General features: G+C 45.0%; 1 protein-coding gene across 2 annotated transcripts in view; it reads left to right on the top strand.

The window, feature by feature from the left end:
* The first annotated feature begins 3,086 nt into the window (after positions 1-3,086).
* Positions 3,087-26,302, top strand: part of LOC146197901 (transmembrane ascorbate-dependent reductase CYB561) — a 34,511-nt gene continuing 11,295 nt past the window's right edge. Inside the window, exons 1-4 of one of the 2 annotated variants that reach the window (XM_084593172.1) lie at positions 3,087-3,265; positions 4,758-4,981; positions 6,012-6,220; positions 17,234-17,388. In XM_084593172.1, coding sequence (XP_084449298.1) covers positions 4,762-4,981; positions 6,012-6,220; positions 17,234-17,388 — 584 coding nt within the window. In that variant the 5' untranslated portion in view covers positions 3,087-3,265; positions 4,758-4,761. The other variant, XM_084593171.1, reaches the window with a different exon arrangement.

Here is a 26,302-nt window from a genome sequence, read left to right as displayed (position 1 = left end):
TCCTTGACAGATCCCGCGATTCCGTCCATCCTACCGAGGTGGCGGCGCCCGGCCTAGCGGGCTCTTCGCTGGCCACGTTCCAACATCTAAGCATGTCGCCATTTTGGCCCAACAATCTCCTCGCTTGGCTCCTGCGGTACATAGCAGCCAGGAGGGTAAACTCTTCCATCTCATGTCCTTGCCGTCATTCTAAAACTGTCAAGACATAAAAAAAGAAAAACAGAAATGTGATAGTAAGTGCGCAGTAAACCAAATGTTATAGCAGGCAAACTCAAATAAAATAAAAAGAGGGCGCTTAAGAATTAGCAGATATCATCATCTCGCATGATAAGGCCCACCTATTGAAACCATTGAAGGCGCCTATGATTGACCGCGAGTCAGCGTTCTAGCGCAGCTGGCTCCAGCATATTCTGACCGCTACTGAACGCGCAGACGACAACCCTTCACAGTACCTCCGCTGCATTCGTCAGGTGCTTGGAACCCTGACGGCAGGCTGCTGCGTGAGTTGCTTCTCCGGGGCTTCCTGTAGGAAACGGTCCTCGTGCTCGCGGCCACAGGTGATGTGACATCGGACATACTTGCCGAACTCGCTGGCCGATTCGTGGACTATTAGGGGGTCGCCAGCATTAGCGCTTTTACCACTCCGCCTCCGGCTACTTTGCCCTTGTCACACCTCGTCACGCCTTTCTCTGTCGAGGTTCCGGCCATGGCATCCAACCATGCACCTTGGGATCGCAGGACGCCAACCATCCTACGCGCGTCAAGACATATCTCTCTTGGCGATGTGCTGGCACCACCGTATACCTTTGTTAGCTCCGCCCGAAAAGGCATCCACCCATCCTTCTAATCGGGAAATGCCGTAACCGACTGCCGGCGGCGGTAAGTGGTATACTGGTGGACGGACGTGCCGCCGATTCCATGTTTCGGGCAAAATAACTGACGCTCGTTTTCTTTCCGACATGGGATCACTGGTCAGCCTCATAACGGCCTCTCAGATCTCCGTTGCAATGACCCAACATCTCCGTTCAAAGAGATAAACAATTAACATCACCCGTATTCACGGCCAATGCTTGAATGTGTCGTCATTCCTTCAGAAACTGGGCATCGCCACTTCCCATGGTGTCACAGAAAGACTATGACTGGGGACCATGTGGAGATCATCGCCCTCTCAACGCCACATCTAAACGATGATTTACCATGGTAGGCGGCCATGGTAGAAAAGATGCGTCCCTCAGCAAATGACATGGTGGAAACATTTCATTGACAACTCAAGGATGCCCTTATGACCTATAAGCTAAGGAAACGCAAATTCGAGCGCCCTCCTTGTCCTCCTGGACATTCACGCAGCTCTGAAAGCTGACCTCGGCTGCTATTTTGATGAATTAGTCTCCCTGGAGAATCCTTGCCTTTGTCCCCGCCGTTCATCCATGATGCTTCCAACTACCTCTGGGATCTGCGCAACACAATTCGACACATTCCTTTCATCTATGCTGACTGCCACCCTCGGTCCCTGTTTGTCAGTCAGGATCTGCACTTCTGCGGATCCTGACGTCCGCCCTTCCCTTACACAGGCCTTCGATGAACCGTGCTCCATTGTACGACTAAGGTGTTCACTCTAGACATAAACTATCGTGAAGTAGTCATGTCAGCTGGAAGACTCAAACCCATCTATTTTGCAGCTGTTTAGCCCATGGTCCTTCCAGTGACTCTCACTTCGACCTTGTCACATTTTGTACGGACTCATCAGAATACGTCCTCTGGGCGGTTCCTTTACGGGAGGCGTCGCACTTTGGCAGAACTCACTCTGTTGCGGCATCGGTCGACGAAGAAAAAGTTTGCGATTGGCTTTGCAGTGCACTCAGCGCAATAAAAGCTCAGTTCGAAACTCAGTGCTATCACAGATAGCCCTTCCTCGCCTCAGCTCCGACAGCTTCTTTGACGTCACCAACTGAAGTACTATCTATTGAATTACATTCACTGCATCTCTTGCTGTTTTACATCTCTAGCCAAGGTTTAGTGATTAGGAGTCACTAATTTATACACTACTTCTTCATTATCTTCACTTCATTTGTCTTTGATTTAATTTGTTTAGTGCATTTTCCCGGTTATTCACTATAATTACACTCAACTAATTAAAAATATCTAATTAGCTGTGACTAATCACCTATTTACTCTTTTTCTTATTATCCATGCACTATTAATTATTACTGCTCTTATGCTTCTCTACCATGCATCAGATCTTCCTCCATGCTAGGCTTGGTGCCGCCATACTCGACCGATGCCATATCGGACGTTTGTCATCGGTATTTAATGCTTTCGCACTAAAAATCTGCCCCGCAGGGCCGCAGGCATTAAATGCCGCTCGGGAAGTTTCGTTGTTTCGGGGTGGGCGAGTGGCTTGTTACAATTAAAATGCTCCCCCCAAAATTGCATGCCCCCTTGGGTCGTGGCTTCAGTTTCCCGTGGGCCGTGGCTTCACTCCATCATTTCGTCTTGCCTCACTAGGTGTCTCTGGACGCTGCAAAATTTTTCCGGAAGAATTGCAGCAGGTGTCCTGATGGAACCTTGAGTCCAACATACCATTAGCCTCGGCCTCGCCGTCTTTTCGGCCCTTAACCAGCTACGTTCTCCTTGCCCGCAGGGTCTGAGGTGGACAGCAATTGCTTACCGCTGCTCCGGCGTCATGTCCGGCGTAGAGCGCCTGTGTTCAGTACTATGTATTTTCTTAGCAAGCCAGCGCCGAGAGTGCACTTGCTCGGAGCATGGAGGTAAAAAAAAAGAAAAAAAATTCCTCCATGGCTCGGAGGCTCAAGGGGGCCGTTGATATATGTTGGGTTGTAGTAGCTGTATGCAGGCGGCAGGCTGCTTCCTATTTCGACCTTTATGCCATGGAGACTATCTCCTCCTCGCTAGTATGATGTGCTGCAAGAAATCTCTATATCGCAAGGGGTTCTTTACTCGTGGCAAGGGTAGCATTTGAAAAAGGTCAAAAAACGCGCAAAAATTTTAATAATACGTGTCTAGTGGCGCCATCTTACCTTCATAAAAGAAAACATGCCACTCCTCTGCCAAATTTGGCAGCAGAGGTTCGGCGGCATAAAACCAAAACGAAAAAGTGAATTCTGATCCCGCTCGCTGCAGTGGAGAAGACGCTCAACAGCTCCTCCGTGTTTTCATTCTCCCACAAAGAAGAACTATCTTTCCCGTTCAAGTGCCCGTCTTATCGTCACCGCGTGGAGCAGCAGCTGCCTTCTACCTTCTACCGGTATGTAGAACAGCGAGCGTGCGAGCGCAAGCAGCTTCCTCTTCACCCTCTCTCGTTCCGATGAGTGCTACAGGTTTCGAAGCATATGGTTGCTTCCGTGACCGTTCCCCTCCTCTGTGCCACCTGTTTCGTCCCACCGGCCGCCTGTAAACAACGCAGGAAGGCGTTTAAATCGGTCTTGGAACACTGGCGCGTGTTGGGTTTTGTATTCGCTACCAGTGTGTTGAATGTCAAAGGTTTCATCGCATTGCGGCGGTGTTTGTTTCTGCTGGACGCGCAAGACGCCGTAGCAGTTGACGTCTTCAGGAATGTCAAATAAGAGGCTGACCGTAAACTCACGCGGTGCTGGCGACTGCGAATACGTGTTACTTCAAGACTCAACAATGTGGGCATGGTTTTGATTGCTAACATTCTGGTGCTGCGACTTCACTGCATATGTGAACCTTATGTGTTTTGTTTACATTATTACTGCGGCCTCTAGTGCAAATTAGTACTGTTTTCGAGGATACGTTAGCTTTTAGTATACGTTTACTAAAAGAATTCTACTAGACTGTTTCAAGACAACCTTTTTGAAGGGCTCGGGTACGATGACCAATTCAGACATGCATGGAATGAATTTGAGCTTCGTTTTGTTTGACGCGTTTTTTAATCTGTGCACTTGTAACAGCATTTTCATACTGAAAAGAAAATACGAAATATTTTATTCTACGCACGATTGCTAGAAAAGCTGAATGTGCCATAGATGATGCAAAACGTTTTTTGGTAAAGGCCTGCACATTCATCTAATTCTTAATTTTATGGGAACAGCTGCTTCCGTATCTTGTAACTTATTGCCATTGCAGCTTGTGCAGCTGCAAAATGGAGGTGCGGCTCAGTGGCAGCTTTCATCTTCATAATTCACCCTTGTGAGCGCAATTGTCAGAGTGTCCACTGCCAGCTTTAGGTTCACCAGTCATTCCTTTCCACGTTGCATGTCCTAGATGTGCATTGCTCCCCTTATTTTACTTCATAGGAACAACCTCTCTTCAACAAGAGGGACATAGGTGATGTATTTCGTTAAGTGACTCAAGGCTGTTGACTCTGCATGGTAGTGAACTTTCATCCTCTAAGATCAGCACATAATTTTAGACTAGGCTTTAAGCAATCCTATACAATGCCTGAGCTTTACTTATGAAAATTTGTGTGACTGTGTATCTGCGTATCTGCATATCTGTGGGAAGGGACTGTGCACATTGATTGTAATTGACTTCATCGCCAGGCTGGTCACTACATTATGGTAAAATTGGTAGCAGTCAGTACTGCATATTTGCTAAATAATTCAAACTTGCATGGATGCGAGTAAATTGAAGTGCGCCCTTGACATCCATGCTTACATTTTGGTAATATCAATCATAAACGTTCCTCCACTACCTCAATGTTGACATATTTTGTGCTCATATGTGGCACAAGTTGAATATGACATTTGGGGTCATTATTATTTTGTGGTTGGCAGGAAGATGGAGCCATATGATCGTGAGCTGACCAGCAGCCAAGACCTGCGTGGGTTCACTATTGGCTATGGATTAGCCCAGCTGCTTGGACTGGGCTGTGTCCTCATGGTGGTGGTGTGGACCAGCCATTATATGGGCGGCTTCTCTGGCCCCAGCAACCCCAAGACCGAGTTCAACTACCACCCCGTCTTCATGGTTCTGGGCATGGTCTTCCTCTATGGAAATGGTAAGCATGTAGACGTGCCTGTATTAGCTACATAGGCTGCTAAGAATGTGTCAGATGCTCTGCTGAGTGCCATTTGGGAAACATTACAAGCATGCAAACAGAAATACAGTGGATGCTAACTGCTTTTGATCACTGACTGGCTGTAACCCATATATCTGAGAAAGGGATGCAAAAAATTGTACATAGCCACAATTTTCCAACTGCATTTATTTCAGCTCATTTCATATCATTCCTTAGTTTTTTATTTCGTTTTACCGAATCGCCGTACTTTGCCATTCTTTTTAGATGACGTGGAGTTGTTGAGATGCCAAATATTCATTGTATTTACCTGTGCCTGAAAATAATTTCTAAGTACATTTTCTTATGGAGTAGTAGTTTCAGTTTAAATTGCCAAACAATGGCCATGACATCACATACAAGCTGGTACAGTGTTGATGTCATGGGAGACATGAAATCTGTGATGAAATTACTGTCTTTTCATTTCTGTTTACTCCATTTTTTTACATCAACATTCGTCAATAGCCACACTGACAACAAATGAACAAACAGCTGTAACATAACTCTTTCTGTATTCCTCATGTGACCTCAGCTTTATATCAACTCATCTGCTTTGTATCAACCCACCACTCGCCTGCTGAAATTGAAACTGGAACAGAAGGAAAAACGAAAGAGTCGACTAAAAAGGATATACTGGACTTAGATTAGTTTCACGTCGCAATCCATGTTTACTGATGTTTTATGCATCGTCATCTGACGAAAGAATATAGCAAAAATTTGGTGTGTCTATACTTTTGGGAGAGCTAGAAGACATTTTCTAGCTTCCTGCCTCTTCTACTGTGGTCTCTGTTGTCATAGAGAGGAGTTCTGCACAATAGATTCGAAGGTATCAATTACATTCTAGGTGGCGATACGAAATGGCGTGAAAATCTTGCATGCAAGCCATAGAATGTTTTCCTGTTCCGCCCCCCCCCCCCCTTTTTTTTTTTTGCCAAATTGACGATTTCACATTAGTATGGGTCCTTGCATGCAGGGATCCTGGTGTACCGTGCCCTGAGGAGTGAGCGAAAGTCGCGCCTCAAGCTGCTGCATGGAGCCCTACATGCTCTGGCTTTCCTGTCTTCCGTGGTGGCCTTGAAGACGGCCTTTGACTCGCACAACCTGGCCAGCCCACCCATAGCCAACCTTTATTCGCTGCACAGCTGGATGGGGCTCCTCACCGTCATCCTCTTCTCCTCACAGGTGACACCGCTGGCCTTGTTTTTCAGAGCTCCTATAATATTTCACCATTCAAGGCCACTAAGTGAGAATGTATATGTAGAAACTTTGTGCTGTGGCTGATCACACAAAGCTGTACGCAGTGATCTAACTTAGTATGCATTCACCTGAAGTTCTGAAAGACCACATGACTGTTTATTGTCGCTTTGTAATGGAACTGTGCTTGTGGTGGCTTTCTGCTCTTCAAGCATAGGTCAGAAGTTTCACACATCTCAATGTTGCCATTTCCATGAGTCAAGCACATACTCAGAGCAGCTGAAATTGTGTTATCACTGCATCATGTGCCGAGACCGTGCGCTGAGTAAAAGCATATGATGTGTCTATGAAAATTCTGCGTTACTTATGATGAATTTCATTCTTTTTGCTGAGTAGGTTAGGGAGGGATGGGCACTAATTTGTAAGGTTCGCATAGCAGGTTTTAAGTGTACACAAAAACTACATTGCAGTTGCATTGTATGATGCAAAACTTACTGTCCACAATTTAAGCCTTTGTCCTTGCCCCATTCAGCTATGGTTTTCCTAACTGACATTCCGAGGTGGACAATGCCAACAAATAGGCAGCTGAATATGTTTACTGCCAGACTTCTTCTGTTTTATTTTTTGTTCTTATTGTCCGGTGCTTGCACAGAGCCTTTACATTAGCTTAGTGTGGTCATGAAAGACGGGTGGTGAAGCATTGAAAAAAAAAAGCTGCCTATCGTCTATACTCGGGTCAGGACTGCACCCCCAACTTTGTGACAGGCAATAAAAAAAAAAGAAAATATGTCAGCAAGAAAGAGAACTGCTTCATGTGTGCATAACCTTGGCCGCGTAAAAATAACTGTGGCCATGAATGCGTCTTATACTGTGCTGCGCAGTACGTACTCGGCCAGGAACATAGACATGTAGTGCGTCAACCTTGCTAACTCAGCTTGTGCACTCGGCATTCACCCCAGAATGGACAAAGCATTAAGCTGTGAGAAAAGCACAATGGGCTGCAGACATGCCAGGTACACCTCAGCGTGCAAGTAGATGCGAGCTGCTTGTCGTCTTGCAGATTCGCCGCCCGCTACGCTTGGGCACCAGTGGTACCTGTGTTGTATTAGCTCTCTGTTCAGCCGATGGTGCTATGTCTAACGTGTGTCGTGTCGAAGCCAAAGAAAAGGTGCTCTCTGTTTAGCAATCTCCGCAACACTAGCACACTCTATGAAAGCGCTGCTACAGATGTGACGGCCCACATGACCTGGATGAGTGCAGGTTTCACAGTACGGCATGCAACTTTTGCAAGAAAATCAGACACATCTAAAGAGCTTGCGTCACAAAAAGCAATGCAAAACTGCAACACATCATATGGAGCTTAAACCTGCAAGACAGAATACAAGCATGGTACATTCGCCAAAAAGGTCAGCACGGAACCTAAATACTACAGTCAATAGCCTGCAAACATGCCCAAAATTCATGCTACCGCTGCGCGGCAATGGCAAGATGTTGCAGTTCGAGGTTCACCCTGGTGCAGCATATTCACTAATCAGTAAGGAAACCTACAAGCAGAACTGGCCTACAAAACCGCTTTTTCTGTTGCAGTCAGGTTTGAACCTTCAAATCAGGAGAGCATTTGAGCCTCGTTGGCGCTGCTGGAGTACAAGTGCAGCATAACTCAAAGGATTACATCCTTCCACTGCATGTCATGGAAGGCAGCGGGTGTAACCTTCTGTGCTGTGACTGGTTCAACTTACTTAACATCCGTCTGCAAGGTGTAAGCCAAACACGTGACGCAATGCAAATTGAACACACAGTGCTATGCCGTATGCTTGAAAAGTGTGCACGAGTTTTTGATGAAGATATTTTAAGCTATGCAGGACTACCAGTTAGTGTTGAGTTATGGCGAATTTGAGTAAGAGAGCAGGTGCACTCGACAGCATTTCGAAAGTGCTCTCAGAGAAGCGGACGCCCTTCATTGGGAGAGCAGGAGTAACAAATCACTGCTTTCGATGGTAGAGGAGGAGGGCTTTTCCACCGCTGAGAGCACCCGAGTGCGCTCCCAACTGTTTTTTTGTGGAAAGCGAGTGTAGAGGAAGTCACATGGCATGAAGCGTCATATCCGCGCCATTTTTTTTTTTCGCTTGAGTCGGCGACGCTCAAGATGGCGGCTACAAAACGTCGGCGAGCTCGATCGGAATCAAGCGAATTTGCATCAGGAGTGGAAAGCATTGTTCAGGTGCTCTATGCATGTTTGAGAGTCGCTGCTGGCGTCGAAAGGGCCAAAAGAGGCAAATCGCCGGGCTGTGAGAACACAGGCATACAAAACAAGCAGTTCTCCACGGAGCATTGGCTTCTCCTCGGGTTGCAGCTGCCGCCAGTGCGGGCAGGCGGAGAATGCTGGGGGGGGGGAGTGCGGTCACATGGTCGTGGCGCGCTGTTCTCGACACACACAGAGCATTTCCATGAGAGGACTGCCACAACAGCACAATGAACGGCTAGACCAAGTACTGTCAAGATTGTACAGCATGGGTCTGCTCCTTCAGAAAGACAAATGTCAGTTTGGGATGTGCCATGTGGAATTCCTAGGACACCGCATTGATAAGGTGTGCACAAGGCCATCATGGATGTGCCAGCGCCAAAAATGAAAGTTGAACTCCAAGCAGTCTTAGGGCTGCTTGCTTTTTACGGCTGCTTCCTCAGGGACATAGCTAGAGTGGCCTCATCACTGTACATGCTTTCGCAGAAAGAAACGCAATGGATATGGAGGAACGAGCACCAGAACGCATTCAAAGAGGTAAAGAAGCTAATTTGAGACTCCACTGTGCTTGCTCATTACGACGAATGGAAGTCACTTCTATAGTGCGACGCTTTCTTAACCCCAAAGAGTCAGCATCATAGGCCGATGAGAGTGGAAGAGAAGCGCCCATTGCTTTCGCGTCCCGAATGCTGGGCAGAGCCGAAAGAAATTATGTGCAACTAGATTGAAAAGTCCTTGCGATACCGTATTTACTTGCATAATGATTGCACTTTAAGAAAGAAAAAAAACTGACGCAAATTTCGGGGTGTGATTACGCGGGGTAAATTTTCCACAAAAAGTTTTTGAGCGCCGAAAACAAAATCAAGTTGCAGGTCAGACATCTTAGAACAGATATCTCGATTACAACCAAAAATAAAAGTTGAGTAAGGCTTACCTTCGCAATAAACGAGCACATTGTAATAAGCATCGCATGAACTGCACAATGCCCATTCATTTTTTCTCATTCAGTACTCTAATCCGAGTCTGAATCCTCACCATCCTCACTTTCATTGCTGTAGGACTCATCATAGGAAACGGCAGTGTCGTCGCTGGGAGCATTTTCACAATCGCACAGAAAGTCATCTTCTGTTCCATCCAATGCGTTTGATATGCCTGTCTTCTTGAAGCTCCCGGCCACTACCTCGTCGGGGATACTGCTTTACGCTTCTGCGATCCACGAGCAAAGCATCTCCACGGATGGCCTTCTGATCTTTACGCTTGGCGTCAAATCATGCTGGCCCGCCGCCATTTACTCTGCATAAAGTCTTCGAACATTGTCCTTGAACGGTTTGTTCAGCGACATGTCGAGAGGCTGCAGCAGCGAAGTCAGACCCCCAGGAATCACTGCAATGTTCGTGCGCAGCTGTTTAAGCTTAGCACGCACGCTGTCCACAAGGTGACCCCTGATACTGTCCAAAACCAGAAGCGAGGGAAGCAGAAGTGCTCCTGGTCTTCGTCCGCAAACAGTCTTAATCCAGTCGACCATCAGGCCTGAAATCATCCATCCATCCTTTCATTTGTGCACATATATGGATGCCACAGAGAAAGCTAACAGTCTTCCGTTTGAGGATGACGTATGGTGGCAGCTTCCGCCCGTCGGCCGTCACAGCAAGCATGACTGTGCATCGCTGCTTTTCTGCGCCAGACATCTTCACTAGGATGCTCAGAGCACCCTTTTCGTTCACAGTTGTATTTCGGGGCATGTCGAACGTCAATGGAGTTTGATTGGCGTTTCCAATTTGTGACATGAGGTAACTGCTTTTTTCGCGAAGCCTAGTGACGAAGTGATGGAAGTCTATCACTTGGCTTTCGAGCCTCTGGCACAATGACGTCCGCCACCTCAGGGAAAGTCCATTCCATCGCATAAAGCGAGTCGTCCAACCGGAGCTAGCGTGGAAATAGTTTGTGACAATTCCCAGCTTCCCGGCAGTTGTGCACGCCTGCGTCTGTATCATTTCTAATGACATTGCACAACCATCCTTGCGCAGATCCCTCGCATATTCTAGGACCGCCTCCTCAACACTAGGAAACTTGCCCGTTTTGGGTTCGCGGAAAGCCCGCCGTGTCTTGTTTGTAGTCATCGGCTTCTCGCGCTGCTTCTTCCAATAGTGTATCCTGATTTCGTCGACGCCAAAATGCCTGCCAGCAGGGCGGCTGCCATGCTCCAGTGCATAGTCAATAGCCTTGAGCTGGAACGCAGCGGTGTAACTGCCTTACCGCCCCATGATGAAATGGCGTAAACTCACACAAAACCGCAAAGCACGCTGCAGAATTGCAAAATGGCCAACGCCGCAAAGCGCGTTTTAATCAAGGAATCATGGGAACTCGTCGGAAAGGCATTCGCTGCGGGATGACTGCAGATCAACTAACAGGCGGCTGCTGCTATTACAGTGCGGGACATGAAAACAAAAATGGCGGCGGAGGCAAGTGTGGTGTGTAATCATTATGCGGGGAATTATTTTGACCCCAAAATTAAGGGGTGCGATTATTATGCGAGTAAATACGGTAATCTTCGCTGTTGACCATTTCCAAAAATATATAACTGGAAAATGTCTGATGATCATCACCGATCTCCAGCCATTACTCGGTATTCTAGGGCCGAAGCTGCTTCTGCAAGTTCTATCACCTAGCATGATGAGATGACCCCTGAAGCTGTGTGCTTAAAACTACGACCTTGATTACAGGCAAGGCATGTGCAACCAGAATGCAGGCGCGTTAAGACTGCCACTGCAAGGAGATGGCGATAAGCCATCCCCTTCTGGTGACGTGCTGATGCTGGAATGCGCAATTGGTCCCAAACTCTCGTCGCAACGCATTGCAGAGCTAATGCATGAGGACGAGATTCTATCGGTTGTTTTTAAAGCAGCCCAGCATTAGAAATTGTGAGCACTGAAAGGCGATGATTTCCGACTTTATGTGAAGCTTGCACCCGATTTGTCTACGCTTGGCAGAAGCTTACTTCGAGGTTGCTGAGTGATAATTCCGCTTGTAGAACACTCTGAGGCTCTAAAACATTCCCTCAGGACACAGAGGCATTGTCGCCATGAAAGCCTACGCAAGAGGTTACTTTTGGTGTCTGAGTCTGAGCAAGGACATAGAACAGGTTGTTCAGGAATGCAGAGCATGTCAGGAAAACCGAAGGGTACCAGCAAAGGCACCGCTTCCAGAATGGCTGAAAACAACGCAGCCATGGGAGACAATTCATATGGATTTTGCAGGATTCATTGAGAACTGCATGTTCTTGCTTGCTATCGACTCATTCAGCAAATGGCTCGAAATACAACAAGTGGTGAGCATTCCGTCAAAGCACCTAATTAGTGAGTGCAGAAACCTTTTTGCAACCTTTGGGGTGCCAAGAAGAATAGTTACTAACAATGGACCATATTATATCTCGACAGAAACAAGCGCTCCAGATCATCCTGCTACAAACAGTCAAATGGAACAAATGATCTTTCAACTGGAGCAGGCACTTATGAAAGAAAAACCAGCCCTGTCACCTGCCGACTGTCATGATTGCTTCTAAAGCAGCACACAACAGTACATGCTAGCACAAAGCAAACGCCCACAATGATAATGTTTGGTCACAAAATTCCGGCCGCGTTGGCATACAAACTCCCAGCTAACGGAGGAGGAAAGGGATTATTGTCTATTCATAAAAAGCAGATTGTTTATGTAAAGAACTTCGCGGGTGAACCGTCGTGGATGAAAGCAACAGTTATGAAACAGGTTGGTCGTCAGTCTTGGCTCGTCAGCACAGACAAAGGTGTGTTGTGTGAATACACAGAATACGCATTTGTACTACAAGATGGTTTTGTGATCAGACGAGCGGCGACAAAAGATTGAGACGGAAAGCAGGCGCCACTCACCCCCTCCCAAGCCAGAACCAGACAGAGGGACATGTCAGTGAGTGCGAATAGTGCTTGTGCATGTGTGTGAGAATGCGGGAGAGCGAGGAAAAAGACATTCCATCATCAACGGGCCTTCCTCTCATCTGGGAAAGAGGGAAACAGCCCTATAAAAACTGACAAGTGTGTGTCGGGGAGAGTCAGAAAAATGTAGTCAGTCAAACGGGATCGGTAAAACGGAGACTGTTGCTCCAGTCAGTCTCCTACTAAAATGCTACCATGTAAATTTTGTGCATACAAATTTTTCCATCTCACTTCAAAGTCCGGTTTCTAGTGCCTCGAACACGCAACCTGGGTCACGACAATGGCAAGCAAATCCTGACAATGCTTCCACAGTAGAGCCGCCAAGCAATCATCTCCAATCTTTGCTGCTCCCGCTATTTCTCGAAGACAGCCAAACCAGCGATTAGCAACAGGCACTCACAAAAGGTGCCGTAGATGGCTATGGTACTCCTGAGAAACTCCCATTTGGCGATAATCTACAAGGACCACCACAGAGGCCACCGAGACCTCGCCTTGCCCCTGACGTTACAAATATCGATGGTGACTAAGTTTGAGTGAGCAGGGATTTGTGGTGTGCTTTAGTTTCAGTTTTAAAAGTGGTGTGCACAAGTTTTAGTTTCGGAAAACTAAGAGCAGCAGCTCTGGAGTCGAGAGCACAGCTTTCTCTTCTGTAAACGCACCTGCATATCTCCTTAGTATGTCTCCAGTAAATGGACGCACAAGGCACTTGTAACCCCCCCCCCCGTTGTTCCAAGTAAGCTTACGTCTAGGACAATTGCTCATGTAATAGTTAGCTTGTAGTTAGAGCAGTAATAACAACTTGATGTCTCTAAAAACTTGCTTGACATTTCTGCGCAGTGAGGCAGAAGCAATGAATCATCCGAAGACACTGTGTGAGGGCAACGTTTTAGAGCTTATGAAAGGACAAATCGTCACTTCACACTTTGAAGCATTTGACAGTGTCCTCGACAATGCGTTCCCCAATCGCGCCAAACAGCCACCCATGATAGATCATAGTTACGTGTGATTAACAGATGAATGCGTCATATGCCCACCACATATGAATTCTGGAGAACCTTCATTGCCAGCGCTTTAGGCATATTGAGACCAACACTGTCGGGGTAGTGCCCGCAAACTCAGCCGAGCAGAGCATTGTTTTCGAAACATGGCACATTTGCTGGGAGCTGATGCCACAGATGCACAGTGCAGCAATTACACAGGGGTGGAAGAAGCTGCTCCATTTTCCCCATTTTGCTCCAGAAGGCTTTCCCTGCTCCATCCTGTTCTAAATGCAATATTGCTCCAAAACTGCTCCAAACTGACTGCCTCGATGTTCTGCCGTCAAATTTAGCAGAACACTGGAACAGTGTCATAGAACTAGGGGCAATGATATAAAATGTATATTGCACTGGGCTTAATACAAATAAAATTCTTCTGAGGGAGGGAAGCATGTAGCATAATAAATACTTTATCACAAGTAAATTTTGTATAAGCCACAGGCAATTGGAGGGAATTAATTGCGAAAAAAATGCAGTGTGCATGTGACATATCACCTCTTTTCAGCCTTTTGAATCGCTGGTGGAGAGAGAAGCGAGAGCAGCAAGCAAAGCAAATAGCACAAAACTACTGTGAGCCGTTAGGAAACTTGCCCGACTGCAAAACTGCATGAGTTATTCTAATGGCTCTGCTGTGAAAACACGATTTCACCTGCGAGCCTCTTTGTCAATGACAAGCTTGTCAGGCCTACGGCAGAAAAAATCATATTTGAAAATTTATGGGTTGGTACACCAAAGGTGTCAGTCACTAAGAAGCTTCTCAAGGATGTTGGAAAGCCATACAGGGCCTATGCCAAGATGTTAAAAATGAGCCCCAGTGTTGCTCAAGCAAAGAATCATGAACTATTGGCAGGAGGCAGTGAAGTAGAAAAGCTGAAGAATGAAAAGGCTACCCTTCAGTGCCATCTATCTTTCCTAAAGGCACTACTGATCAGTGCTCAAGAAGTTATCAGCACAGACGTAGGATTGAAAAGGATATGCACAAGATAAGAGAGTGCAAATGTCGTGCCCATTAAAGGAGTATCGACACCTAATTTTTAGGTTCGTGTTTTATTATTTGTAATGACGTGTAAGACATTAATGTAAATGAATCACCTCATGGTATTTACCTACGACTGCTGAATAATTTATAACCGAATTTCTTTTTTCACCTGTTTCGGTTTCAACAACTGAGAGATGGCTGTGACATCAAAGTCAAGTCTGGGTCACGTGAGGGGTGAAAATACAGTGATATAATCATTCCTGCATCATTTAAATTCCCTATTAGAATGAAGCCAGCTTGGATCAAGAATGGGAATCACTACAGGTGAAGAATCAGCAATTATATTAAAATTTTTCTATGCCGCGCGTCAGGACTTGATTGTGACATCACAGCCATCTCTTGGCTGCTGCTGAAACCGATACTAGTGAGAAACGAAAGTTCAGTTATAAATTATTTAGTGGTTATTTAGGCGAAAACTACATGTGGACCGATATACAGGTATGGCTTACGCATCATTAATGAGAAGAAAAAGGCCACCAAAATTTAGTGTCTCTAGTCCTTTAATCTGAACTCTAAATTAGTGGCACTGCTTGAGCGCATTGAAGTAGCGGACTCAACATTTGAATCTATGAAGTCAAAATAGGCAAATGCTTTAGGTCAGACTAGGTGTTCAGGGATGAGGTGCGCCAGCAATCATTCAGATTCCTGCTAGTCTGTTCCAAGTTGTTGCTGAGGTCAGCCTATGTTATGCTATATATGATTACATGATTTGGCTGTTTGTCTTGTCAGAGATGAGTGCAAAAAGGAATCAGATTGCAGATTTTCTTTTTCAGAATGAGAAAACTGCAATTATCAAAAGCATTTGACCTTAAAAACTTGCTCCAAAACATAATTGAAATGCTCCAAAATTCTCATTTCATTGCTCTATAGCTGCTCCAAAATGGCTTTATTACTGACCCCAAGGCTGCACCAAAATGCTCGCCTGCTTCTACCCCTGATTACTGCAAGAGTACACAAATACGTTTAGAGAGGCTGAGAACAGACACTATATATGCGCCGTGCATACTAAATCATTGCTACTGCTGCATGGATGCTTATATGTGACTAAGAGAGCATAAAGGTTTTTCACTAGAGGCGTGTGAATACTGAATTTTGAAATACGAACTGAATGCTGAATATAGGCAAAAAATACCTTTGAATATCATATACCTGACCAGTGAAAAGAAAGTATGGAAAATTAAGAAATAGAAAACACTGTTTGTATTATTTATTTAATAACTCTCACAATATTTGCAAATAAAATTAAACTAGAATTGCATTGAACTGTATAACTTACTGAAAAACCCAGCATAAGTTTTAATATAGCATTTCATATACCAGTTTCTTGATCGGGAAGGACACAAATGAAACCAGGCGGAGCTGTTATGCCATGAATGAATACAGTAAAGTCTCGTTACTACGGCCTTCAAGGAATTAGAAAAAGTCTCTAAGCAAACAAAAAGCTCGAATTATCGAATGGGTTTGAAAAATTGGTTTGCACACACTATAGGGAAGCCCGTCTTCACGAAGGGGAAGATCCCACTGCACAAAGTGGCCCCGTCACGTTTCAAGGATGTTTCACTGCAGAGGCACCGCCGGTCAAACATTGCAGCGAAATGTGCAGTGTGGGTGAACTGAGGTGAATTTGAAAATTTTCGGGGTAGTCGATAACTTTAGAATATTTGAAAATTTTGAATACGAGTTTCTTCTATTCATAATTTCAAACATTTGCACGCCATAGTTTTTCAGGTAAAACCTTTCTGATGTAATTTATATGTATCAAATCACATCAAGCAGCCTACATCTGTTTGTGCAATGAATATCTACGCATAGCATGGATTAGACTGCAGATGCTAAGATGGGAGTTCACGCCATCAAAGTGAAGAATTGGTCACTTAACCACGGCACTCTCAAATTCCTTGCGTTGACATGTCTAAAAATGAAAATACCTTGTCACTAGATGTGACTGAATCTCACGTTGCATAGTGGCAACCATTCTGCAAAGTTTTTTTGTGCGTGCATATTGCTCTATAGCTGCTCCACCAAGCAAACACCTAGCGGTCTGCTTCAAATTCTGGTCAGTTTGTGGTAAATCATTAGGATTAGTCTCTGCTGTTAAAGCATGACTCAAATGGAAAAAAAATGTTCTAAGTGTAGCCAACAACACCAATTTCTTAAGTATAGCCCGGACACCATTGTGCGGTAGACATGATTTCATTTGCGGTTCAGTAAGTCTGAGTTGTGCATTTGGGGGCAAACGAGGGCTTTTTAAAATAGATGCTGCCATTTTATGTGGTGTGGACTTAGAATGTCAGCTATGAGATGCTGGCATCTCATTATACTCTTACTTTGGTATGTGAACCTTGCTAGAGATGGGGGCAAAAGTAACGACAAAGCGCATGTAGAGCTTGCTTCATTATGTAGCCATGTTGAATCCTTATGCTGCCACTGCACACAGCTCATATTTTCCGTGAGGAATTCTCTCCATATTAAAATGTGTGTCATGCGTGGTATTCCAAAAATCATGTGCAGTAACACTCAGTTCACTATCTTCATGACTAGTCTGGCCCCTACAGTATAGTTGCGAGGTTCATTCACTTGTACTGCTTCGACCATTCGGTGAGCAAAGTTTGTGGGAGCGCAGTTTGAATATGGGTCCACATAATGCTTTGCAGCATTTAATACTATCGCGTTGATTGAGGGACCATCACTGAGTTTGTCTCATTGCGGTTGCAGCTGCTGTGTGGCTTTGTGGCCTTCCTGTTTCCCGGTGTGCGTCAGTGGCTGCGAGCACAGTACCTGCCTCTACACGTCTACTTTGGCCTGGCCATTTTTGTGCTGGCCGTGGCCACTGCCCTGATGGGTATCCTCGAGAAGCTCATCTTTAAGCTGTAAGTCTGGCCAGCTGTTTCAGTTCTCAGGAATTTTCTGAAAACCTTTGCGAACCTTTCTTTTCTAGCAGTCAGTACTTGTAATACTACTCATGCGGCATAAGCAAGGTCTCAGTATGCATTTTATGGGCGAGCTTGAGTATAAGAAGGCTCTAGGCTTGTAACACAATTAGGATGTAGTGTGCAATTTCAAACGTTGCGTTCGCCATAGGGTGTAATACACGGGGAAGGCCTACCAGAGAAGTTCTTTACGCGGGGCCAGTCTGATGGGGCAGAAGGTAGAGCAAGACCAGGGACCTATGACTGTAGTGGTTATCATGATGGCAGTGGTTGTAACCGCATTTTAGAGAGCTTTGTGATGCTGAGAGTCTATTGCGACCAATACGGTAAATGGTATCAGCATGAGCACACATACTTGTGTCATGTGCTGATAGCAGGCGCTATAAGGACAATAATGGACTGTGGCTGAAAGGAGGTTATATGGGAGAATAACTGGTGGAACTATGGCAAGAAGGGAAAGATGATAAAAAGAAGCATTTATTTGTCTGACAGGCATAATCAAGAGGGTGAGCAATTAAATCTAAACAACAAACTTTGGTTTGTTGGTTCATATTTCCAAGCTGTTATGCATCAAAAGTTAATAGGACGGTGAACGAATGCACACAAGGAACTCAATTCTGAAAACTTTATTGAGAGAGCACACAACTTGATTGAGTATAGTTTAGATTACTTACAACATAACCGCTTAGGACCAGCTATAACGCAGGTTTTGCCGGCCACCTTCTGCTTCCCCTAGGACTCAATGTAAAGCAAAGTTTCGTGCAAAGCAAAGTTTCGGTTATTAGTGTTATTTTAAAATCCGCTTGACGACAGCACGTATGACAGTGCTCTTCTCTGCGTGGCGCCAGGCTTCCCTGCACGGCACATCGCACCACATGTTTAGGATGCGACACGAGTGCAGACGAGTGCGAGACGAGTGCAGAGAGAGTGCACACAGTGCGTGTGCACCGCTTGTTTCCTTCTTCAGTTTCCACGCGTAGCTGAAGCGTGGGAACGAAGAGAGTCAAATGATGTTTTAGCATACCGCAAGTAGCACGACCGCGAAATTTACCGTGATCGCTGCCACAGAGCTGCATATATGTGTGTTAGAAGCGCATGCCTGGTACCGTGAAGACGGTCGCATTAATGTCCATAGTCGCAGAGAAACTAATCTAAGCGTGCAGCATACTTAGTGGGCTGCTTTTCAATCACTGATTGATAAGGCATTTTTGAGAGAAGAGCTACCCATCTGGCATGTATTTTGACCTGGAAAAACTAATATTTTGTTCATAGCGTGGTGCTGCTTATAGTGCGGATTTTTGTAGCCCTTGCAACCTACGTTATAAGCGGTTTACATTGTATTTGTTGCATTCTTGCGACATCAAAGGACATGAATGTAAGCAGCAGAAATGAGTGTAAGCAAGTTCTTTTTTTTAGACAGATGGAGTGCTCAGACAAGCTCTTGGTCTGGCTATCTTGTCTGCTTCAATAGATTTTTATGTGCATCTGTACTTACTTTTTCCGAATAAGATACTCTTATTGAGGAGTGGCCTGCATTATTAACATGTATTGCAATATATACTACAATACACGTAGTATATTGGTTGTCTGTCTTCTTCAGTCTTACTTGTTGCATTGCTATTATGCTCTCAAAGGCAATTGTTAAGACAATCACTGTTTTGGCCCGCATATTGTTATGTACACGACAGTGCAATTCGGTAAACAAAAACTTCTTTGTGTTCAAATAATTGGATTTTGTTTCTTTTTCACATTGATTGTATCTTCTCTTACGTTGTCCTTTGTCTTTTGATGCATGTGCTAGAGGTTGGAAATTTAAACATTCATTACACCTCTTTCTAATTAATAAAATTTTGGGCTTCAACTACTGGATAGTAGCTGCTTCACCAGATATTGCGTTTGAACAAGGTAACTTATTCTTTTAGCCAGGACGACTTGCTGGAGATAAAAAAAAAGGCATATCCTTGGTGCCATTCCTTCTGCTAAGCTTGTCAAGAGGGGTAGAGTATCATCTTACTTGATTTCAGAACGCGAGTAACATCCGAGCTGCTGGCTGCCTTTATCTGCTGTCTACCCATTTAAGATCGACCTTTGCGCAATGGAACAGTTCTGCTTTCATTCAAAAGAATGGCATTTATATCGGTTTGTGCATTGTGCCTATCCTGGATGATATTTAATTAGACATGCAAGACAGGGCTATACACAGGTCAGGTCCCTTGAGTTCAGTATAGTGAAGCAGATCTTTTGATTTGTCGATGATTATCTTGTGATATTGGAATGAGGGCAGGCCATGCGCCCTTCTGAGGCTTCCAAAGTTCCTAGTATAATTTTTCTGTTCGGAGTCCTTTGGTTGTCACACATGAACTGCCAACTAATGGTGTCATGCGGTATTTAGAATTAGGACTACAATGCAGTCCACCAAAACGATACTGAGAAAATTGGAAAATTTGATTGTTATAGCCGATTATCGTTATATCTGGACCAGCGAAAAGAAAAAAAACAAAAAATAAAAGCGCGCACTCACGCATTTTCATTTTCCCTTGCATCTAGGCTTGCCTACTTACCAGCGATGAGTAAACTGGATTTAACGACGCTAATCATCGTAGGGAGAACTAAACACTTTATTACAAGGATACATCAATAGCCATAAAATAAATTAAGCATACTTAAAAATGCCGGAAAAACACGCTCGCTTGAGCAGCAGCTGAAGCTTGACAATCGCTGTGAGCATCGCTTCCAGTAGTGCATGCACTGGCGGCAGTCTTTTATGCGTGCACAAAACCAACTAGTGACTGGATGAACTGCAGAGCATCCCCAGCCTTGATGATCGTTAAAATCGTAGAATGTGAATGCCCATATTTTTTCACAAGGCTTGCAACCTTGAAACCCTGCCACAAATCCAGATGAATCTGCTGTTTCATCTCGAGAGCTATCGCGCAGTCAATGTGGTTGCCGCCACCTTTCTATGGACACACAATCGGTGATGGCGATGACAATATGGCCGCACCCTTTGCGCGGCAACAGGCAGCGATTGTCATGACAATAAGTGCTCATTTCATAACCACGCGCAATGGCGCTCACGGATTTCTTCATGACACTCCGTTTTCGCCGCATATGTCGAGTTTTCACGCCATTCTTTTCTTGGTATTTTATTTTTATTAAACATTCAGACAAATTTTTATGGCAAACGTACCGGGCGGCGATAAAGCTATCATGTCCGATGTACCGCCGATGGTCGATCATTATATTAGGTTTATTTTTACTTTGGGCCAATGGGAAAACTGATAAATCTCAAGAATTGTTATAAGCGATATAAGTGATATATCGTTATATCTAATATCATTATGAGTGGACTGCACTGCATATTTTAACCACAGTCATGTGTATTGGGGAGCCTCGGGCCAACACACCTCTTCTAGCTTTTGATCCAGTGCACTCGAAGCTGGCAGTGCGCATCATCATCAGTTGACGCTTCAACGGTGCACTAAAAAAATCGAGCAACCACAAGCTGGAAGAGAGCTTTTTAAACCAGATGCGTTGACTAGTGCAGGCTGGGCACCTGCTGCTGCTCTATCCTCAGCACCTGAGGCCTTGTTAAGAAAAGAATAAGTGATAAGGATAACAAGATCATGATGATTTTCCATGTGCATAGGATTTCACATAACTTTGCGAAAATAGAAAGGTGAGTTGGAACAGACATTCTACTTTCAGCTTCGTATCGCTTGTCAAGTCTGCGCAAGCATGTGAATGAAATTGATCATAGGCATGTTGGATGTGCCACAAATCATACGACCGGTTTGTTTTCTGTGCTGCAGTCATGCATATTCAGACCAGACTGGAAGATGCCTTAATAAGAGATTTTCTGAGTGCAACTGCAATGGGACACAGCGAATCTTGAGCCATCTGGGAATTCACTGCCATGATTGTAAATGCACTTCTTAGTTGAGCAACATGAGCATGCTGCGCAGGTGCGATGACAAAATGACGAAAGAAATTATTGAAGCTGTAAGCATTGCAGATCTTAAAATGGCACTGTGTGAGCACCCTTTCCTCAGCCCTTATAGAAAATGAACTGTTCTTCTTATCAGGAGCTGGATGGTTTTGGTGGTCTTGTGTAATTTCTGGTACCAATGATTGTTTGTCTGGCTTTGCTTCTCTTTTTGTTTTCTTGATGCTGCTGTATATTTACCAGGTGTCTGAAAAACAAATCTTCAGTTGTAAGTCAGCACTATACATGTCTCGTCGTCCCTTTCTTGTCTAGCTTGCTCTGTGCTGCCTTAAATAGCATTCTCAGAATTCTGTTGAAGTATGTTCAGCACCGAAGAAGAATGCAACCTCCCTGCCACTCCCGTGGCGATGTATCCTGCTCCCCGGTCCTGCACCTTAACCTTTTGCGAACCTTTGGCCCGTGTGCGCCCTGCTTCATCAAGGTCAAAATAGAGAGAAGTGTCGAACCCGTATGTTGACATGTAGATGTGGGCGCTTGTTGCCTCCAGACTGTTTGAGAGGCTTCTCTTCTTTCTCATTTAGCGGCTAACACGCCAAAAATGCCTTGCGCACAAACAAAAGTGGCCTTACAGCTTCTCTGCAGTTCAAGCTCCCGGTTTCATAAACGTTGTGAACAGCGTCTTGGGACTGACAGTGCATTTGAAAGAAAAGCTGTTTGATGGTCTAGGGAAGCTGAAGGAAGAATACATAATTTGGCATCGACTTGAGGCTAAACCGTTCTTTCTCAACTGTACCATGGAAAGTTCTCGTACCACTGCACAATGCCGTTCAAGATCGAGTGAAGAAGCTAGAGACCGAAGTAGGGATCTGCAAGGTAGACAGTCCCACAATCCCACAAACTGATGTGCAGGAATGTTTGTTGTCCCGAAAGCTGGAGGAGGCTACTGTATTTGCATAGACGTCACTCACTTCAGTGAAGCTGTGCTCAGGGAACGCCACGTTCTACCTTCGATTGAAAGCGTTCTCGGGCATCTAGGATCGACTGCTAGCTTTAACCAGGTGAAAGTCACCGAAGAAAGCCAGGAACTTAAGACATCTCATCGAACCCAAGACTGGGCACTAGCCTTTTCTTGTGTTGGATGTGTCTGGTGTTACAGTTGGTTCGGTGTGAATGGATCATGGGAGCTATTGATATTTTTAAGCAAGCTTTCACCCACCAGCCACCAGTATATAGGGCTCTCGGAAGTGGACACCTGTGTACATCGATGTAGTATGCAATTTGAGGCATTTCCTCTAGGCTAGATGCTTTTTTTTCACAAACACTCATCACAAGTCTGACTTGCACCATCAAGTATACCGGCAGTGAATTTCTACCATTTAATAGTCGTTGCCCGCATGCATGGCAGAGCTTACCACAGTTGTACAACACCTGAAAGCACCTGCAAACGTTGCTCCCTGAGCTCATTTCATCTGTTGTCTTCAGCATCTTTGCAAAAGTGTAATAACATGACACCATGGTCGCCAAGAATCAACATTCTCAGAAAAGTTGATTTGATGGGACGTAATCATTCCTCTTCTCTGCGACATGTCGACTTCTAGCCCACATCCCCCTTTTTCTTGGCATTCTCTGTTGTCATGCTTTCAGCTCCTTGCATGCCCTTCCGATCCTGGCATGTTATCTGTCACCCTACCTTAGTGCTTTTGCACAGCACTAACAAAGAAACAAAGATATTTAGACATTGGCCCGTGGCTGTTTGGCTTGCTACCAGTCCAAGGTGCATTAGTACACCTTGCCACCTTACATTTTCTTTGCTTCAGAGGGCTCTGACAGGATGCAGGTTACCATCTTGGGCCTGTATCCTTCTGTCACGAGGCTAACTCGTGGTGAAGAACATTATTTATTTCCTCTCTTCTTTTAGGGGACATGACATGGTCATCCAGCAAATTGCAGTTTTCTAGTCTGGCAGATAACACTGGACATTATTATTTTATTTCCAAGGTTTGAGCTCCCTAGGTGCACTGTTTATTTCAAATTAAGCAACAAAAGTTGAGACTTCGAAACTACACCCACCGACAGTGATTACCATATCGAAATGCTTGGCGATGTCACAAAATGACTCCAGTCACCGTGTTGTCTGCTGCTGGGCCGGCTCCTATAAGCTGCCAATACACTGCACTTTGTTTGCATTGACTATGACTGTATTTAGCATGTTTCTGAAAACAGAACACAGACTGTAGCGAAGTATGATCTAGCTCTTTCCCTCATATCGACCTTTGGCACGACTGGTGCCATCGTCCTATAAGCTGCCAATAAATATACTGTACTCTGTTCGTACTTGCGTACAGAACATCCTGACTATGACTTTATTTAGCATATTTCTGAAAACAGAACACAAACTGTAGTGAAGTGCGATCTAGTAATTTCCCTCATATCCACCTTCGGCACGACTGGTGCCATCATCCGATGACAGCACTGCACACCCCCCCCCCTACCCACCTTAACGCTCTCCTACCCCCCACTCGGCTCCGGCCGTAAACACCACTGCTCCGGCTGCCCCGTTCATACCTTCCAGTCGTCTGCGTCATTCTCAGAAAAGCATGCTAAAACTTGTTTTTCTTATAATAATAAAAAGCCCTGAAGAAAGGGATGTCAAAATAGATTGCTTTTTGAGAAATTCTAACCCATACGCTGGGGGTTTTTGCTCACAGCAGCATAGCAGCTGCTGTCGGTGTGGCGCCCGTCAGATGTTCTTTTACATTAGCTCCGCTGCTAAAGCATCACCGAAAATAATCATATACTTCTTTCGCTACGAAACAGTAGTGTTGAGAGTAAGGAAGTCTCATGATTGAGTAACCCATTTACTATAACACATTGCTGATCAGTCACAAAGTGCCGTCTGCTGTGGCTACAATGGGAAGCAGCCTAGACCTAGCGACGATTAGGGAGAAGTGGACGGCCAGAGCACCGCCGTCCACCACGCTCTCGAGCGGCATCGTTCAAGTAAGCTTGTCGAATCCGGTACTGTAAGCCTTATGAGCTTATCGCCTGCCTTCATGATGTGGCTGGGGCTAGACCTGGGCATGACAACAAGCAGCGGAAACGGTGCTGCTGAGACAGGATCGGGTAATATGCTGCTTTTTCGTTGGATGGTACTCGACCATTGTACAAAGGTGACTTCAGATGGCACTCTATACTCTGCATATTCTGTGTGTTCTTTTTGAGGCCTGTTTCAGAGTACAAAGTGTACGCTGTTGGAGTGGGCCAGCTCGTACGTGTCTGCCTTTCGTAGTAGATCGTGCGCTGACATGCACCCGAATATTGTCCACAAATGCCGCTATTACCTAGGTTAAATGCGCAAACAGAGATGAAAAAGCTGTGTTTGCAGTAACTGCATGTAGCAGTATGAACGCAGCTTGGTCCACCACATCGGCTTACCGTGGCTTCATATAATTGCATTTGACTCTGCTTGTGCACAGAACATGCAGTAGATGGGACGGTGTAGATTTATGTTGTCAGCAGCCTCTCCGGTTGCCAGATCAGCAAGCTGCTCACAAAGAAACAAAAATACTAGTTTTAAAGATATCTGCGGCTCCGATGCAGCTGAAACTTTGAGGTTTAGTTGCTTGGCACATAGGGAATAAGATGCAGTAAACAGCTTATACTACAAAATTGGTGGCATTACCATTGACACCAGATATTTTGGTGGTATTTTTCTTCTTGTTAATGATACATAAGTCATTCTTGTATATCTATCCACACGCAGTTTTCGCCTATGACTGGTAAGTAATTTATAATTATTTATAATTGAATTTTCTTTTCTTAACAGTTTCAGTTTCGACAGCCGAGAAATGGCTGTGGTGTCACAATTATGTCTTGATGCGCGGCATGAAAAAACAGCGATATAATCGCTCATTCTTCACTTGTAGCGATTCCTGCTCTTGAGGCAGGCTGGCTTTATCATTGTAGTGAATTCAAATGACACAGCAGTGATTATATTGCTGTATTTTCATCCCTCATGTCACCTAGTCTTGACTGTGATGTCACAGCCATCGCTCGGCTGTTGAAAACGGAACCAAAATAGGTGAGAAAAGAAATTTTATTAGAAAATTATTCAGCAGTCGCAGGTGAATGTGACATGCTGATCCGTGTACAGTAATGTGCTAGGTATCTATGGTCCTTTAAGAGCAGCGAACAATGTGACGAAAAAGGTGAAAATGATTACTACTGGCAAGTATCTGATTCCATTCTTGGTCATGTGCACTTTTGTGCACCTATTTGTTGACCACGTGGCCTTTTCTTCAGACAGCAGAATGCAAAATAAGCAAAATGCACGTGTTATCATACGATGTGATCGGAGAAATTGAACACAAGCAATACTTGTTTTATGTTTCTTCTTTACACTTATCCTGCTCCCATTGTGTCTATGACTTTGTCCCAGAAAGATGCTCAGATGGGGGAGGCTTCAGGCAAGACAATTGGTCTCGGTGTGCGAGCACCAAATCTGTCAGTTTATGTCATTATGTCTGAATGAAGCCTGTGACAAGTGGTAGTTGGTGGGGCGATGGCCAGAAACTGACTGATTGGCAGGTTGTGTGACATAAGTCCACATGACATGGCCAAGTTGGCTGGTGTTGTCAGAGGATTGGATTCTGATCCAGTAACCCTTGGATTCCGAGTCAGCACACTACCCATAGGCCACACAGGCATATTTGTTGGTTTGATAAAAGGGAGTGTCTATGTCTGCATCTTTTGCGTGGCGGCTTATGACTGTATGCTAATGAGTATATGTGGGTTAATGGAGGTACAAGTTAAGGAATCGGTTTGTCGTGCATGGAAAATTGAACAGCAGCACAAAAGATCTGCAAAGTTTAATCACGCAAGTAAAAGCGAAGCCAACCAAAGGTAAAC

The sequence above is a fragment of the Amblyomma maculatum genome, chromosome 2 (assembly GCF_055883805.1).
Source record: "Amblyomma maculatum isolate TAMU_Amacu chromosome 2, ASM5588380v1, whole genome shotgun sequence".
Classification (NCBI taxonomy): Eukaryota; Metazoa; Arthropoda; class Arachnida; order Ixodida; family Ixodidae; genus Amblyomma; species Amblyomma maculatum.
Note: the sequence above shows the minus strand (reverse complement) of the source record. Positions and strands in the feature narration are given on the sequence as shown.